Source organism: Apus apus, chromosome 1, assembly GCF_020740795.1.
Source record: "Apus apus isolate bApuApu2 chromosome 1, bApuApu2.pri.cur, whole genome shotgun sequence".
NCBI lineage: Eukaryota > Metazoa > Chordata > Aves > Apodiformes > Apodidae > Apus > Apus apus.
This window is the reverse complement of record NC_067282.1, coordinates 133,369,022-133,387,309: the sequence shown is the minus strand read 5'-3', so window position 1 is coordinate 133,387,309 and position 18,288 is coordinate 133,369,022. Positions and strand designations below refer to the sequence as shown.

Sequence of the window (18,288 nt, the reverse complement as noted above, 5' to 3'; positions counted from 1 at the left end):
ACTTTTGTATCCAGCTATAATTTTGCATACAAAACACTGGTGAACACTGCATAATGTCTTCCTTCCTCTTCCCCTCACTTGCTTCCCTAATGATTAACTTACTTGAATCTCTTATTGTCGTCCCCTGTGCTACCCTGTGGCCTGTTTACCAGCATTGCCCTGCTGAGTGCCCAGATGTGCAGGGCCTTCTGAATCTTTCCTGCAAGCACCTCATTCTCCTCAACAACCCTTTTCTCTAAGGCAGTTTTGCCCTCTACCATACCCAACACAACTACTCCTAGGAGGATCCACAGCAGCAAAACCAGACTCCCCCAGACTAACCCCATCTCCTGGCCCCATGGCTTGTCTTTCCTCTTTCCTTGCCTCAGTGTGCTTGTTGAAAAAGATAGCAGCCCTGGTCCTGTGTACTTGCAGAGCTGAACATCCTTCTTGATTTGGGGGTGTACAGTGTTGCATCCAGAACACCAGCTTTCATTACAACTGTGTTTCAAACCTGGATTTGCACAAGGCAGGGGTGTGTTACTTAGGGGCTTTAAATCTAGGGCTTCCCCATAAAACTAAGAGGGCAGCAGAACATCTGCACATCTGCTAGCACTGCCCTTTCTGAGCTTACATCCTACAGGTGAAGAGTTGGAGCAGGGTGATGGGATGATATTCAGGGAGCTGGAAGCATCCCTTAAAGCAGCATCTCGCTATCACTGTCCTACAGATAAGCAAGGCTGGCCTGTGAGGACAGGCTGCCAACTGTTGGCTTTACAATAGTTACTGCAGCACAAATTGCTGCATCTTCCACCTTGTCGTAACGCGTGCTTCTCCAAGGAGCAAGGAAAACCTGGGCCATGTGGAGAAGCAAAGATGGACTGGAAATGCCACATGACAGGCATGGAGCAGCACATGTACACCAGCAACCTAGGGAGCAAGCACGTGTCAACTTTCACTCTTGCTTAACTTTGCCCTGTGTAGTATCATTACATGTAATATAGGAATAGGTTTTTACACCATGATAACAGGCAGCTGCCTTGTCTGTCCCACACATAGTATTTGCAGACTGTGCTGGCCATTTTGGTTTCCTGAAGACACACTGCATAGGTGCTGTGTTTCTTTGATTTATCAATTTTGAAAAAAAGTCATTTTAGAATACCATCCTATCCAGGGTGTATACGGAAGTAGTCGTGTCTTTGGGGCAACATGATGGCTTGCTTAGCATGCTTTCTTATATATTTTGTTTCAATTTCTGCAAAAGCATGTAATCCTTTGTGCTTGCCATCTGAGTGGAGTTAGAAAAAAAGAAAAAAGTCTGTCAGGTGACAAGCTGGAGAACATTCATGATGAAGGCTGCTGCTTTGGAGTTTAGAATGGCATAATTTTAGCAAAAGCATAAAGCTGTTTTTACTTGCAGCTTCACTCGTCCTCAACTCTTTGAGATTTTGCCATTTAAAAACTATTATTTTAACAATATGAAATACTTGGGTTCCTGACAGAATTTTCTAACTGCTCAGGTAGAGTTTGTGTGTAAAGGATCCACCCCAGTTCTTCAAACTGAATTCATTGTGTGCTTTGATGCATTTGGGAGTCTACCCAGCTGTTGCATATGTTCCTTCCAGATAGTTGTGATCAATATAGCTTTTGAGTTACCTTCCTTTTTTAGACAGGATGGTTTAATCTAAGGTTTTCTCATCACTTGGATATTTAGTGTTTTGTACTTTTGTCGTACAAAGAGGAAAAAAAAAACATAGCTCATCTTGATTCTTAATCATGTTTGAATATGTTTCTGCTAGCTTGGGCAGGTGAAAGCATGCCAGCAGACCTGGCTGGTTGTCTAGGTGGCACTGTTGAAACACCAGCCACTATTAGAGTAAACCCCAAGGAGGGTCTCTGCAAAGATTGCCTTAATGCATCTCTTCAATTATTGTAGTCAAGGTGAAATTTCATGATGAAACTTTCCTGATTCACCGTGAGCTGAAGAAGCCTTTAAAAAATTATGGCAGCAACCAATATGCAAACTATTTTATCCACCTCATTGTAGCTACTGGCAAAATATTAGGGAGCTGCTATTCTGAAGTTGCTTTTAGATGGCAGTTGCTTGGGGCTGAGCCATTTGGTCACTTGTGGCTTTAAATGTCTCCTGGAAGGCAGCAAATCTGGAATGTGGTAATGCCAAGCTCTTTCCTAGCACTCATCACCAATAATCTCAAAGGACCACATCAAATGTGTATTGATTTAGTCTCTTTTACCAGTAGACTAATCTGCAGCAAGGCTGTTTGCTCAAGTACACACAAGTTTTGTGCTGGTTCTGCCACCAGCACTACCTGTCCTTCCTCCCAAGCTGTTGCTTGAACATCTCTACCATTGAACCATCTATTCTTGGCCCTAACCCAAGGGGGAATATTAAACTGATAGGTTAGGAAACTGTTTCAGAAAATTTCTTAGTAATGGAGTGTCTGGTTGCATGACCTTGGAAGCATGAGACACCAGCCATGTTTTTGTTTGAGGGATCCCATGGAGAAAAGCACTAGGGAGTTTGGGAGCTGTGAAGATTAAAGCAAATCTGTTCTCAGTGGTGTTAGCACAACAGGTACCTCCTGGAGGTGTGACTCTAAAAAGCCTTAAAAAGCCTGGAGAAGCATATGTGACCTTGTGCATTCAGGCGTCTGCGTAGGCCAGGAGTTGCGTGTGGCTGAAGCTCAGAGCTGTGGCCAGTTGCAGAACTGGACTGACGTTTGCAGTTCTGCTTCCAACCTTGTTTTTGACTCATTCTGCAAACAGGGACGAAGCTCATTTTTCCACAAGCTCAGTGCCTTGACCTCCTTGTGACATTACCATTCCACACCTTTTGGAAATGTGGCCAGGACAGTTACAAGGACTGCTCTTTCAGGATGCACTTGTTAAATGTATTGCCCTTGAGAGGCACACGCTGTCCTTTTTCAAGACAGCTTAAGTCTGAAATTACTTAGCTCATTTGAGCTTTGCTCTTTCTGTAATTCAAGCTGTCCATGAGTTTAATAAAAAGAGGAAGACTTACCTAATGTCTGTAAATTGCTCTGATATTTAGGTTAAAGGTGCTGGAAAAAAATGCAGGTTTGGTAAAAGAGGGCATTTCAAAGGCACTAATAAGAGTCGGATATCTAACTCTTCTTTGTGTTCTGCAAGTATTACCAAGTCACACATTACTGTGGACATCCAAGATGTGTGGAAAAAGTGACTGTATTTCCACGACTTCTTTTTGGTGTTTACTGTCCTGTTCTTATGAATACTAGGAAACAACTAATCAAATATATTTATTTATAACAGTAAATATCAATGAAGTTATCTTGGTATAAATCGGGTTACTTCATGCCTTTAGGAAGTTGTAAGTGTGGAGAAAAAGGCAGCAGGTACTGGAAGCCTGATGTCTTAGTTTGATACAGCACCTTCTCGGTGTTGAGGAAAGTGCACAGGGTTCTGGATTTAATTTCATCTTCTGCTTGCACTTTCTTCCTGCTGTTGGCCAACGAGAAGGCCCTTTGAAGCCACTGAGCCTTTGTCTTTGCAGTGGTGAGTCACTATTTCTATGAACATGAAATGTGACCTGAGTTTGGACTGTTCTTTGGGAGGGAGGAAAGGAACTTCAGGTCTCCCAGCTATCCTCTAGTGCTTGTTTGCAGAGGCAGGCATCGGTGTGGCTACATTTCAGATATGTTCTTCTCTTTTATAAATATCCCATTCAATAAACAAAATGAGCAGCTGCAGTGTGGTTTGATTATCGAGCTGTGGATCACACCAGGAAGTGCCAGGAAGTGGCCGGTCTTGTTGGGAATGTCAGGTATATGCCCCATAGTGAGAAGGTACAGATGTGCAGCAAGACTGCAGAATGGGTACAGAGAGCTGCTCCTCGCATGGAACCCAGAGTCAGCTGCTTTGGGTCAGGCAGGGAGCTGCGTAAATGGAAAGCATAATAATGTTTTGTAGCTACATAGGTACATCTTTCACCACGTCTCAATGAACATCCCTGTTTGTTGACTAAGAAAAAGTAAATTAATATGAACTGGTGGATTGCTCTTGCCTGGACACTGCTGGATAGAAAGAAACTGAGGGACACAGCAGGGTGTTAAAGGGCTTTGTGGGAGACTGGAATATAAGATTGAGCAATTTCTGGTTATAAAGGACTTAGCTGAAAGCCATGGAGGCTGGACTTGCAGAAATAACAACATAGTGGTAGTGGAGTGACCCAGGCCTGTCTCCCCACTCCATCTAAACCCAGAATAGTTAATGTTGAGATGGAGCATTTATTCTCCACATGGCGTCAGTCTTCTCTGCCATGACTGTTAGCAGTGGTGGCTATAGTCTAGTGGTGGGACTCCAGACATTGAGGCAAATCTTCTGGTTCTGCATGAGCTCCTGAGCAGGAAGCTGGTAGCGGTGCCTGGCACCAGAATGAGCTGGGCTTGCTTTGAAGTGGTGGCTGAGAGGTGCAAGACTTTCTAGGTAGTTCCATGTCCTGTTTCTTTTTGGACATGTCACGTAGTCTGCCTGAAGAATTTTCTGTCCTTGGTACGTTTAGTTATTTACTCATGTTGTACAAACCTCTCCTTCACCTTGCTGGTGGTGAGGGTGCTAACGTTATGTTCTGCAGGTTCCCTGCCACGCTGCTGTGGTAGTGTTGTGGTTCGTAATGGGAGTAATCACCTTCTCTTGCATCAGCACCAAGTTTCTTTTCCATTTGCCAGAGATCAGGGTCAGGGTGGGGAGCTGCATGTGTACTCTCCTGCAAATGCTCAGAAATGAATGTAGCTCCTTTTGCTTCTGCATGTATCTGGATGTAAATCCACACTGTTTGCACTGCTATCATTAAATGTCAGCAATGCAGGTTTGGGGAATAACATGCACTGTCTTCCAGGAAATCATATGATAATGATTTTTTTATGCTCCTGTAAAATTGCGGCAATGTTTATTTACAAAAGGGTATAATATGTGCTGTGATTGAAGCACAAGCTTAGAGTATGGAAGAATTTTCCCTTCAGGTCAGATGAAATTTCAGCCTTATATTTCTTGGCAGACATTTCCAGAAATAAAAACCTAACAGTGAGAATTATGAAACTAATGCAACATTCACAAATTGCCCTTTAACTCTTTGACTGTCCTTGTGTAGCTGCTTTCTGTATGCTGACTTAATTAGTTGCAAGTTAAACTACTTCAAAGAAAGTGCTAGTAACTAGTTTAGGCAAGGAAGAAAAGGTACTACCTTAATCAGTGGTAAATAGTTTTTAGTGATAGAGTATGGTTTTCTGCAGCAAAGACAAAACTAATAGCTTAATGTCTTCAGAAGGCTATGAAGGAGTAAAGTGTTAAATATTTAATAGAAGTACTCAGATCACGACTGATTTGTTAGCATAAGATTAAGTGTTTTTAGCACTTTCTGTAACTATGCTCTTGCACATATCATGGAGTTGCCGTCCGATTTTTACCAACGTAAAATCCTCAGACTCTCTCCGCTTGTGTGTCACTTCCCTTTCCTCCCTCAGCAAATTTCTGAAAAGACCCTTGGAAACTTCATGGACCTTTTGAAAATGAAAGCTGTCACCCTGAAAGCTGCTGGGCCCCTGGGCAGCACACTGTACTTGCCCACAGGGGAACGGGGCTGTGAGCTCCGAGGCTCCCGGGTGCATCGCTAGTGCTGTTCGCCCCCACCACGCGCGCACGCTTCCTTCCTTCCACCCACTTCCCCCTCCCCTGACTCGGTTTCACACCTCTGTTCCAAAGTTCACGTTGTCCTCTCTCTCTCTCTCCCCCCACCCCCTGCTTTCTGTTTAACAGCAGGAAAGAATTTCGTACACACCTCCAGTGAGCCCGGTACCAAATTACACTTCCTCGTCACCACTACATGTCCCAGTGCCTCGAGCCATCAGGATGGAGGAAGACACGATCCGACTGCCGGCACACCTGCGTGAGTGTCACCGTGGAGGCTTCTTGCGTTCTTGGATTGTGAGGAGGGGATGGGGTGGGGTGAGGAGGTGCCTCTATTTTTATGGAAGACAGCTGGTAAACCCCCTGGCTTTAGACTTAAAAAAAACCCCAAACCAACAAAAAAGCCTTAGCTGGTTTGATTTTTCTAAAGTCTCTTGTTAACCAAAGGAAATTACTCTTAACTACAAGTACATTGCCACCCCCCATCCCCTGCACCTCCTGTCAAGGATTTGGCTTTATTTCTCATGACAGGCACAAACATGGAGGTTTTGTTTTGACTGGAAGTTCTATATTTCTTTCCATGGTATAGGAATTGCTCAGCAATGTGCTGCAACTCAAGGTCAGTGTTTCACGAACTGTGGCAAGTAGAGTGAGTTTGTGCCATGGGCATTTTTCAGGTTGTTATGGGTCTCAGTATGAAAAGCTCCTGCTGTCCAGGCTCTCTACTACATAGCATGTGTACTGACAGAAGCAGTGAGAAAGGAGGAAGAACGAGCTTAGCTGTGCACAAAAGGATGCTGCAAAGGAGGAAGGGCTTATCACTGACGTTGAAACAAAAACTGGAGCTGGGGGCAAGGTGAGAGCCAGGCACTTCCTTGCTGATATGAGTTATGTTTGAGGAATAGGAAAGGCTGAAGGCTGCAGGCCAACAGAGGTGAATTAGTGAGATAGGATGGGGACACAGAAGAGTGGAATTTTCCTTTTTGGAGGGGAAGCAGTTCTGATGTAAATCAAGAGGTTTTAAGTAAACTTTGACAGGTGTTACATTCCTGGGGTACTTGAGCAACAACAAGCAACATGACCATGAGCAAACTTAACTTTGTGAGTTGCTATTCGACAAATGGGTTTGGGATTTCAGAGAGAGGGTAAGAAAAGTCCATGTTTGTCACCAAACATTCTCATTCCTGCCCTTAGCTGTCTTCCAGGCACTCTCCTTTTCTGGATGCAAGCTGTTCTCTCAGTACTTCTGTAATCCCATGCTTGCTCACTTGCTGGCCACCAAGTTGCACTGCAAGGCCACTTGTTGCCTACACTGCACGGTCCTGTTTTTGCCTGCTGCTGCCTCTTACTCTCTTCTGCCTGTGCTGTCATGTAGCCCGGGTTGTACTTTTTCTGTGCTTTCTAACAGAAATGGGAACAGACGCTGCAGCATTTCTGATAGTCTAGTCGCTGCTTGAGTATCCCTGAGCTCCCAAGCCCTGCTTGCCTGTGCATGTGGCTGCTGGCCTGATTCCTCAGCCCAGGGAGGATGGAATTGCTGCCACATTTACAGGGCATTTCTATGTCTTGCCCTATATGTAGAAGTGAAGAAACGAATGCAGAAGCAGTTGTTCTTTTACTGTTCTTTTTTCCAGTGTGGTTTTTAATCCCTTAGATCTCCTCCCCTGACCCTCTCCATTTCTTCAGTTGGTACTATTTGCTTCTGCTGTGGGAGCCACTGTCAGTCCTCTCCACAGCTGGGATCACAGCTAGCTTTCCAGTTACTTACTTCTCTCCCACTGGCTCTGACAGATGCACAAGGCAGGAAGGCAGAGACCCTTGATACTGAAAGCAGTGGGGCACTGGGTTTACTGCCTGCTTCCCTCCTATCAGATAGCCAGCGTGCTAGGTAGTGTGTAGCTTACAAGGCTTCTGTTCAGTGAAAACTTCTTATCCAATATTTTTAGGTGTGTTCCAGCCTTTCACCTTGAGTTTTGTTTTTTTTTTTTTCTTTTGGCACATTTTTAAACTTGCAAGGAGGCTTCTTTCCCATTAGTATTTCCACACTGGTCTGACTTGTAATATGAAAACACAGACAAATAATAATTTCACAAAGTCTTCCACAAAGTCAATGTCTTAGGTCATAAACAACATGAAGCATGTTCACATAGCCTTACTAGTTGTGGTATGCGGCAGTACAGTATTTTGTAGCTCAGTGGTAGTTGATATTGACCCAAACAACCAACTGACCCAAACCCTGTTAGAACCACTGTTTGAAGTGTATAGATTCATAGCTAGGCCAGGAGGGACCATTATGAATTCCTAAAACAATCTCTGTTATAACTTGAATTACAGAACTTCACTCTTGACTTCTGTGTTTAGGACCAGTAACTGTTTGAACTACAGCATGTTATGCAGAAGGATTTCTGCTCTTCATGTAAAGATTTCAGTGTTGGGGAGGATACAAGGTCTCTAGATGTTCTTTCAATGCTTAATTATCCTCCTTATTTCCTTTTTTTTTTTTTAAGTGCCCTATTTATAGTTTGAATTAGTCAAGCTTCAGTTTCCAACTATTAGATCTCATTATCTCCTTTCCTGCTAAATATTGTCAAAAGACTACTCCTGATATAGGTGCTTTTAGATAAAGTAACTTCTTAACCTTTTCTTGGCTAAACTGGATAGGAGGAGAGGTTCTTAAGGCTCTCAATCTTACTGTGAAGTTTCCAGATTTCAAATTCTGTTTGTATCATCTCTGTGAACTGTTTCCCACTTCAGTCATCCTTCTTAAAGTGAGGACAACAGAACTGAAGATTGTATTCCAGTGCTAGTCTTCCTAATACCAAGTATAGGAACAACTAAGAGCCTTTTGAATCTTGGGTCATGAAGTTTAAGAGGTATTAACATGGGATTTTGCAAGTCCTACATGGACCCTTCTCATTTTTTTTGAGATGTGTGTAAATGCAAACTGCCTTAAAAGTCAGGCAAAGTAGCTAATTTCTAGTTCAGACTGTGGTAGTGTGTGTGAAGATTTGGTCTAGATCTGCAGAATTTGAGGGGGTTTTTAGGTCTGAGATTTTTTTGGTTCCAGCCTGATTACTGATTAAGGCAAAGCATGAGAACCTCCCTCAACCCTCACTCCGGTGCCACAAAGAGATATGGTAAGTTTTTCCCGCCACGCACAGAGCTGGCAGCTGGTCTCCACTCATTCTCTGTTTCTGTGACATTCTGCTGGTATTTACTGAAATAAAGGTGTGGAGTTCAGTCCTCGCTCGTACATCTTCGTTTCTGCCAGCGTGCAAGTTGAAGACCTATGCTAAGGTGCAGCTGAAGCAGCAGTTGGTCCAAGCAAAAGCAGAAATGTTTCATGTGGAACATGAATGCTCTCTGTGGATTCAGACAGTTTTATGCCTTCCTATTAGAAGTGTCACTGTTTCTAATGTTTAAGAGCGCTCTGAAGGTGCTAAAAGCTGATCATATCAAGACAATTAGTAGAACAGTTTCCTTCGGTGCAATAAATTTTCTCACTGTTTGGTAGCAAATGGGTCTCAGCTATGCTGAGCTGATTTGATCCAGAGGATGGAAAAGGGAGATGTGCAAAGTTTAGAGGAGTAGAAAGCAGATCCCTCTTTGTTACAAGCATGCAGAGGACTCCTCTTTGGTCAACACAGCTAGAAATATAAAGAGAAATCCCTTTTCCTGGGGGTGGTGTGAAGACACCTTTCCCCTTCTTGCACAACCTCTCTCATTTTAATTAGCTGCTTTCTTTCCAGCTTGCCCTATTCCTATAGCATAGAAGTACAATGTAATCAGTCTTAACTTTAAAGCTCTGGGAGAGTGACAGTAATTTTCTCGAATACACAACTTTCTCTGATGCTGTACTTCTCTGTAATGGGCTTTTGACCCATACACTTGTTTGCCTAACTTCCATTTCTTACCTAGTAACCGAGTATGGGAAACATTATAAAGAAGCTATCAGTGGGGAGGCGGAGAATATGCTTTCTTCTGGTTTAGGTGTGTAGTCAGAAAGTACAGTGATCTCCAGATTGTTCTTTCTCCCTGATGTGTATGCTGTAGTAGCTTTGCAGCATATCTGATCTCCACTAGACTGCACTAATGTCAGACAGGAGGAGTGTTTGGAAAATTGAGATGTTTACCAAGGATTCAAGAGAAGCAAGTTGAGCCCTCGCACAAGGCTCTGCCCTTGGTGCCTTCTGTGACCACGGACATCTTGTTTTCATTTTCGCACTGTAAAATTAAAAAAACCTGAGTGTAAAGATTCTTAAAATTTGTGAAAACTAGTAAAGTGACTGCCCAGATATTGTTAAAATGAAGAATCCTGACATAGGTTCAAGTCCTAAAACTATTTGCATACCTCTTATCTCTGAGGAAGCTTACTCCACATTACCATGGAGAAGGAAGTGCTCTTTTTTTCCCTCTCTTTCCTTTGGTTTAATTTAAAAAAAACCTAAAAAAAAATAAAATATTTTTCTCTTGTCTGGTACAATGTTATAGCTACTCATTTTGTGCTATGGGAGATACCTTGTGGTAAAAAGTTTTTTGGAACTGGATAGAGGATACTGTATTTAAGAGATCGATATGAGAATGTGTCCCTGTGTCTATTAATATGCTGTGAATCAGAGAACAGCTTTTTCCTTTTTTGTAACAAAAAATAAGGTGGTTTTGTTTCCTACAACAGCAACTGTAAATGTGTGCTAAAGGCTTCATGATATTCATCTCCTTCAACATAAAACTTCAACAAGAGGGACAGAAAGGAACTTGTTGCATGCTCTGATCCTGTGCAGCAGCATTCCCCCTTGCACGTTTCTGTCAGTTTGTGCAGTCTGATTTTGATCTCTGAAGGGCATCTTTCTTTGCGAACTTATGTGTGTTTGTTTAGGGAGAGGGAGCTCATGGGCAAAGATTTCAGTGTTTTTTATTGATACAAGCGTGAACAGGAGATCCTTTCTCCAAACTAATTACTCTTCTTTCCTTATTGTTGGCATCCTTCACATGCCTGCAGCCCATTGCACAGTGTGCCTTGCTATGGTGTGCTTTGCTATACTTTTCTCTACACATGAAGAAATTATTCTTGCTGCTTCTCTTTTTTTTTTTTCTTGCTTTTTCCTGAACCCTCAGCAGCCTTAACTGGTGTTCAGAGTAAAATTACACACTCAAATTGTCAGGGTACATGCATGAGACCTCGTAGGGGAGAACTTTTACATCAGGAACAGTTGTGTTGTTGTCTTCTTGCCTGCACTCACTTTTTGGGGGGAGTCATGGTCATCAGGGAAGCCAAGGATCTATTTGTAAAATTAATTGAGTACCTTATGTTTCAAAATGTAGGCTTGAGTTCTTATCTTGGTTTTTCTAGTGTGTGATATATCTAGGCTACAGCTGATTTTTATGAACTTCAGAGTACCCAGACCTGGTCACATACAGCTAGTCATATCACATTTTTTATTTTGGTGCCTCTGTGTCACTTGTAATTACTGTCTGTTCTACTGCCCTCCTTAAGGAGTATAGAAGGGAAATTTTAGTTTTCTGATATGAGTGTATTAAAGCCTTTTAAGTTTGCAGTGAGTGCTTCATAGGAATCTCTCTGCATGCCTGTTTATATTGGTATTTGATATTCTGATTAGTGGTGACCAGTCTGCTATAGCCCTGTCTTGGGTTCAACACCTTTGTGACCCTGGCTGTACTACATTCTGCAAGAAAACCCCTCCGTTTAGGAGTAGCAGAGCAGGCCAGATAATTGGGCTCTCAGATGGGCAGGTCCTTTAAGACATTTATATCAGGCCTGAAAGCAGTTTATTGAGTTTCTTTTTCCTGATCACACATTGTTGCTTATACGCATCATTTGTGTTCTAAGGGCACTGTTTTTGTTTTTTTGAGGGAATATAGGAAACAAGAGGAGGAAGAAACAACAACATTGTCAGGGTTGCCAGGGATCCATTGTTCTTTCTAGTGTCACTTAATTATGCTGCTCCTTTTATTAATCCTTTGGCACCTGTTAATTATTCTACAATTTTGGCTAGCAGCTGGAAAGCCACTTTGAAGCATTAAGCATATTGTTATTTAGTTACTATAATATTCAATGCATTGAACTGAAGTATCTAGTGAGATGGGAAAAAAAGCCCTTCACCCTAAGCCACATTTAGAGCAGCAAGCAATAAAAATATTTGCTTTGGAAGAACCTTTGTGGAACAAAACTGACTGACGCACATACAGGAAAAATAAAATAAAAACTGCAGAAGAGAAAAGGACTGTGAGAGGTGGCCAGAATGTCAAATTAATGTCTCCAAGACTAGTCCTGATCCCACTGAAATGAGTGTGATCATACAGACAGGCAGTTTGGATGGGTGGGAAGCCTGCTCTCAGATTCACTCTCGTGCCATGACTGGGCCCAGCATAGATGCTACTGTTTTGCTTGAAGAGCTTTGTCTGGAATATGTTGGACTGGTAAGCATGAAACCTCAATATTCTTCCAGCTGGGAAAGCCATGGCCTTTGCATCAGGGAAATCCTGCTTCACATTTTCTGGCATTGTCTTTGTTCATCACCTGTGAGAAACTGAGCCCCTTGCCTCACAGGATTTGCATCAAGGTGATTCAGGACCACCTCAGCTGTCACCCTTGATGTAAACAGTTGCCAAGTTGAACCCTAAAGGAGCAAGCAGCTCCTTGCTGCTGGCTGGTGACTATAGTGGAGCCGTCCAGGTTAAGTATGAAAAAACTAGTCGCAAAGGGCCACTGCTGTGAGCTGGTTTCTGGTCTTGAGAGAGAATTGTAGAGTCAAGTGCCTTTTTTTTTTTCTTTTTTTTTTTTTTTTTTGTATGTACCTGCTTGTTACCCAAACAGAGTTAACACAATGGTTTCCTCCACCAGCAGTCCCCAGTGGAAGTGTATGGAGGGATGAGATCTGTCCTGCCCCAGTGGGAACTTGCAGAGCAGTTGTGAGGCAGGAGGGTGAGACACCTGAGCTTCAGGGCATGGGCAGCCTGCAGTGTGGGAGTCCCAGTGGTGCTAAGCCAGTCTTTCACCCTCCTGGAAAGCTTCACCTCAGGGTTTTAAATCTTCAAAATGCAAAGTCACCTCTATTCAGAGGGGAAAGGGAGCCGTGTTGCTTTAATCTGGGATTCAAGTTGATCCCTTGTGGAATTCCCCTGGAAAGCGTAGGGAGTAATAAGAAGCAAAAGCAGCAAGACATTTATGGTATTGCTGCATTTGAAGCATTTTTAGCTTTGTCTTAAAGGGATGCTGTCGAGATCAGTGAACCTAAAATTAGCTTGCTTTTCTCTTTCCATCCCAAATGTCTGTTTATTTTTTCATTTGTATTATAAGTGCTTCCATGTTAGTTTTAGTGTTGGGTTTTTTTTTTTAAGAGATTAATGTAAAGAACCCAGTGTTCATAAATAGCCCTATAATTAAAGAAAACACAGAAGAGAAACTGCATGTCAGCCCTGACTAACAACTCCACAATAACAAACCATTGTGTGGTGAGCACCCTGCAACAAAACACAAATGTGGTAGAAAACCCTGCAGAAACAACAAAGCACGCGTGCAGTGTCCACTCCCCTAATAAAAAACAGAGCTGAGTCTCTGAATATTGGAAGAGAGCACTACTGTGCAGCATTTAGAGGAGCATGTAGTGTCTGAGGGAGAACCTGCTGCAGGTCAAGGTACCAGGGATTAATGTAATCTGTATACACACACACACAGAAAACAACTATTTATTTGGTCCTTTATGAGAGGCTGGATTTCCTTCTGCTGTAGTTGTGTGGCTTTGCTCCCCTGTGCTGGCAGTCATTGTGCTACTGAACAAATACAGCCTTACAGAATCTCAGTTAAATAGGATTTTATATCCATTTTGCAACTCTCCATTTTACTGCTGAAGCAGAAGGACTAAATGATTTGTAAGTTTGTTGAAGAAATTTTTTGTTAAAATGGTTCCATCCAGATTTGGAGGCCCAGTCCAACACCTCAACCAGGAGCCTCTTCTCAAGATTATTTTCCAAGTGTACTGGGGAGAGGGAAGCACTTGTGCATCAGCTATTCCCCTGTTGTGGATGCTTGTGTGCTGTCTTTTATGGAATGAGTAAGTTTGAATGTGCTCACTCCTTATGTAAACTTTGTTTCATGGAGGGCTAGCAGGCTGCTATTAATGTAGCAGTGATTTGTATACTTAATAAGTATATGGTTGATGATGTTGTGAGTTTAATAAACAGATACCATTGTTTGACTTTCTAGAGTCAAAGCACTGAGAATCTCAATGGAGCTCAAGCTCCAGATCTTTGTTTGGAAGTCTTTATGCATAGAAACCATACCATAGGGAGTAGCCCTAAGCACCCAGCTATATTTGCTGCATGTACCTGTCTGTTTTTGATCTCCAGTTACCTTTGTATCCTGTTGAAAAAGTGTCCATTCTGCAGTGGAAGCAGAGTTAAGCGGCTCCATGACAATTATACAGACCAGAAAAATGAAAACCTTCAATTACACTATGGCAAGTTAAAATGAAATTTATATCTCTAACGATTAACCAATGCATTCTTCCAGCCTTCAGAGTCCACAGGCATGGTATGGGATGTTCTGTAATCAGTGGAGAGGTAGGATGAGGGACTGTGGTAAAACCTTCAGTGTTATGGGGGATGATTTGGAGACAGTGCAGGGCTTCCTATTTGAGAATTTACTGAGTGGATTCCTGTAGCTGGAGATTCACTGCTGAAGTCCTGGAGTAACTTGTGGCATTGGATTACATGCACTTAAAAAAGCTGGACCTGTGTCCTGCAGGCAGCCACTATTCTACCCATGTCCTACATGGCCTTTGCCCTGTCATGGTGCTGTGACATACAGAAGGGATGGTATTCCTGATAAGGGCTTTTGGCATCACATATTCCTGTCTTAAAGAACAAGTAGTAGTTTCGCTGACTTTTGGAGTGTGCATCACTGGAGGTGCCCTGGGGGTGGAGGAGGCAGAAGTATTGGGTAACAGGAGTTCAGTCAGGAGGCTCTGACAACTGGACTGACCACAATGGAGACCTGGCCTGAACAAACCAGTTGTAGTCAGCACCATGAGAGTCAGCTCTTTGCAGGTGCTTTCTAGTTTGGATATGCTCTAGAAACATGGTCATTTCAGAGGGAAATGCTATGATGCTGGTAAAGAAATTGCACTATCTCAACCTCCTGCAAAAAAGGTTTATTTTCTTAACTTATTAATATGTTCACAGCATTCTCCCTTTTTCAGCTCTCTAGAAGCATTTTTTTTTTTTGTTTCCCTCAGGTGTCTCAAGGCTTCTTGTTTGCAGAACAAACTTCCCGAGGGGCTGTGACCTGGTCAGAGCACTGACATTTTATTTTAAACCCACCAGCAGCAAAAAAACATAGAATACTTTTGAAGGGAAATTTCCTTTTTGGGTTTTTGTATCCCTGAAAGAATTTCCGATGTAGGCAGACAGTAATTCCCAGCTACATACTTCCTGATAAGGAAACAGCTCCAATAAATGCAGCTATAAATAGCTTCCTTTTTATTTTTTAAAAATGTAGGGAGATTTGTTTAGCTTTTCTTTCAAACTGTTGAAAGAAAAGGGGCAGTGTAAGATAAGAGTCTTAGGTTTAGCACCCGTTTGCTCTCCAGATCCACAAATTAAGGTTTTAATCTGCATGTGTACATTTAATTGCATAAAATTTAGATGTCTTTAGTTCTGCTCATCCTTCTTACAACATTGTAAAACAAGAAAACACATTATTTTTGTGTTGCAAATATAAATTGCATTTTGCCCTCCTCATAAGGGAAAAGTATTACCTGCTTGAAGCAGAATTCATAATGCTTTTGCTATGTATCTATATTTTAGCTCTTCTTTTTCTATATATAGTTTGTTAAGGTGCCTTGTTGTCTCAGAATAAGTAGCATGATCTTCAACTGCATTTTTTTGTGTTTCCTGTGGATGTGCTAAGACAAATTCATAGTGAGACATAAATCCTCTCTTTTCTAAAAGTAACTCGCTGGGACAATTTTGTGCAGTTAGTTTATAAACCTGAATTTTCTGTGCTGTCTTTCCCCTTTTTATGGTTCTGTTTAATTCTTTTTTTTTTTAATTTCATGCCTTTGCCTTTGGACTCTTGCCAAAATTTTCCTTTGCCAGTCTGCTTTTCTTTGTTCTTTTAAAAACACCAAACGCAAAGTACCTTCAGAAAAAAAATAAAAATAGTTTGCCTACACAGAACTTGTAGAGATTAATAAATTTAGTGCAGGAGTTAGTAGGAAAGTGTCTTTGCAGGTTAGATTTCAGGCCAGCTGTACCTGTCATGCAGATTATAGTGGAAAATACATACTTGTCCACTAGCTTGGTTGTTTTATAGAGGGATGAGTCTGCTTCATAAATCACCTTGATCAACACTGAGACCTTGGTTTCTGTCCTACAGCAGGGAAGGGCTTGTGGGTCTTTTTGCAGGCTGGCATGTCCTGAGTGGCTGCTGATGGGCAGGTGTCTCCAGCCACACCCTGAGGCACATCTGGGTACGGGCTTCTTCACAGGGGGTGTCAGTGGCTGGGACATCGTCTTTTCTCACTTGACAGGAGGCTCTCCCTAGTTTTCCTGGGGGAAGGAGGTGTGGTGCCCATGATGGGCTCCCTGCCATGTGAAGCACCAGTCACACCATGGCCAAAGCCCCTGAAAGGATGAGAGTGCAACTTCCTCAGTGTCAGGAGTCAGCGAGGAGTTGAGGCTCAGCACAGCAGAGAGGAGTTTGACTAATCTCCCTTTCCCTCCTCCTCCCTCCCCGGCTGCCGCCCCCTTCCAGCGATTTCACAGGATCTTATGACTTGTGGCCAAATCCTGCCCGCAAGGGCACTCAGCTGCCATGGGCCCCTCCTCTTGGCCTGTTGGTTGTGCTCCCAGTTGGCCCAGAGCCGAACAGATTGCACAAGGGTGCAGCTGGTGGAAGATCCCTCCTTGCCCTTGTCACTGGTCATCTGCCATGGCCGGGCTCAGCCTGCACCCTTCTCGGAGGTCTGTTGTGTAGCCCCTCAGCACATTGCTTGTACTGTTTTCCTTTGTAGGCACCTGAAGGGATTTTACCTTCTCTTTCCTGTGCTTCTCTCTTGGCTGCACCAGGAAGGTTGATCTGCGTGTGCAGGCCTTGCCACACCTCCTCAACAGGCCCATGGAACATGCACAATTAATACGGTATTAATTAATTATGGGGAGAAGTTGCTGCTGGCACAGGAACCAAGGCTTGCAGCTTATAAAGTGAATGCTTTGATGCTGAGCTTTAAAGAACGTTTCCATCAACTCAAGCCAGCAGAGTGATTCTGTGATATTTAAACCCTCCCTCCGTACAGACTCCAGAGCTCGTGGTTCTGCCACTAGGAACAAAAATAGAGGTGGCAAAGGAGGGTTCAGAAAGCACACCTGAGGATCGGCCCTCATGAGCAAAACTGCGTAAGTCCTAGATGGAAATGTTGGGGCTGACCCAGAAATGGTTTTTTGAGCCAGTTTAATAGATGCTTGTAGTGTGGAAAAAGAGTGACCTTCTGGACCCACTGAAACAAATAGGAGTTGTCTCACTGAATTTAGCAGCTACCATGGTTTTATCCAGAATATATACATGTGTGAGTAAATGTGTAGGTTTGTGGTGTGCTTCTACTTATTTGGCCAATGTTTGGGGGAAGAGAGATGAAGGAACGACTGTGCCTCTTTGGTTTTATGCAATACTGAGAATTTCTCCCTTTCTACTTCCTCCTTCTCGGCAGTGAAGAAGGAAGTAGCCCTGGTCCCTGCAGGTCCACAAGCCAGTTACTCATTTCAGTTCTGCTGCTTGACTAGCCCTCGTGTATTTCCTAGTGGGGGAAATCTCCCTTTATGTATATAAGTTCCTCCTTCCTATTCTCTCTTTCGTTCTGATTTCTTCCAAGCCATCTGTCTCCTTCAGTTTTTAACCTCCTTGCTGGCTTTCGCTTCCTCCCTGTGCTTCAGTGAAGGCGTTCTGTCAGAAAAACCCCTCTGTGCACAGATACTTCTTTGTTCCCCATTTTTTTTTTTCTGTGTCATACTTCTTTGTATCTTGCTTCCTTGGAAACTTCCTTGGTAGTCTTATTACCTCTGGGCTTTTAGCTGCATTACTCTGGGTAGTCATTACTGTGTTGCTGGGTGTGTAATTGTTGAAAGCATCTTACTCTTTTTATTAGAGGTTTTGTGTTTTTTGGGGGGTTGGGTTTTGTGTTTTGGTTTTTTTTTTTACTGCTTTTAAATACTAATAGGCAGAGGTGACAGATATTAAATTAACATAAATTTAAAATTAAATACACGAGGCTTTTTTCGTCACTACTCTACAGCTTGCTTGGTTTTCACTTGTTGAAAGTGAGTGTAACCAAATCACAGGAGTCATTCTCTACTTCCACTTTGTATTGTTCTCAGGGAAGCATTGCACCGTGTGGGGTAGTGGTGAATAGGTCACATGTAGAAGAAGTCAGAGATTTGGTGCAGGATTTGAAGCCTTGGAGCTCAACAAAATAGGAACAAGGAGAAGCACTCAGTTTCTATAAGAGCTGGAATATTTACAGTCCTCTACCAATTTTTATACCCTCTCTCAGTTTTAAAATAATGCAGAATGAAAAACAAACGGAGGGACTGGGAGCAATAGCAGAGGTA

The 18,288-nt window shown here is 42.7% G+C and overlaps 1 protein-coding gene across 2 annotated transcripts in view; it reads left to right on the top strand.

Moving 5' to 3' along the window:
• ETV6 (ETS variant transcription factor 6) overlaps positions 1-18,288 on the top strand; it is a 137,441-nt gene that overhangs the window by 41,092 nt on the left and 78,061 nt on the right. Inside the window, exon 2 of one of the 2 annotated variants that reach the window (XM_051635957.1) lies at positions 5,797-5,923. In XM_051635957.1, the coding sequence (XP_051491917.1) occupies positions 5,797-5,923 (127 nt within the window). Of the gene's footprint in view, positions 1-5,793; positions 5,924-18,288 lie in introns of both variants that reach the window. The other variant, XM_051635948.1, reaches the window with a different exon arrangement.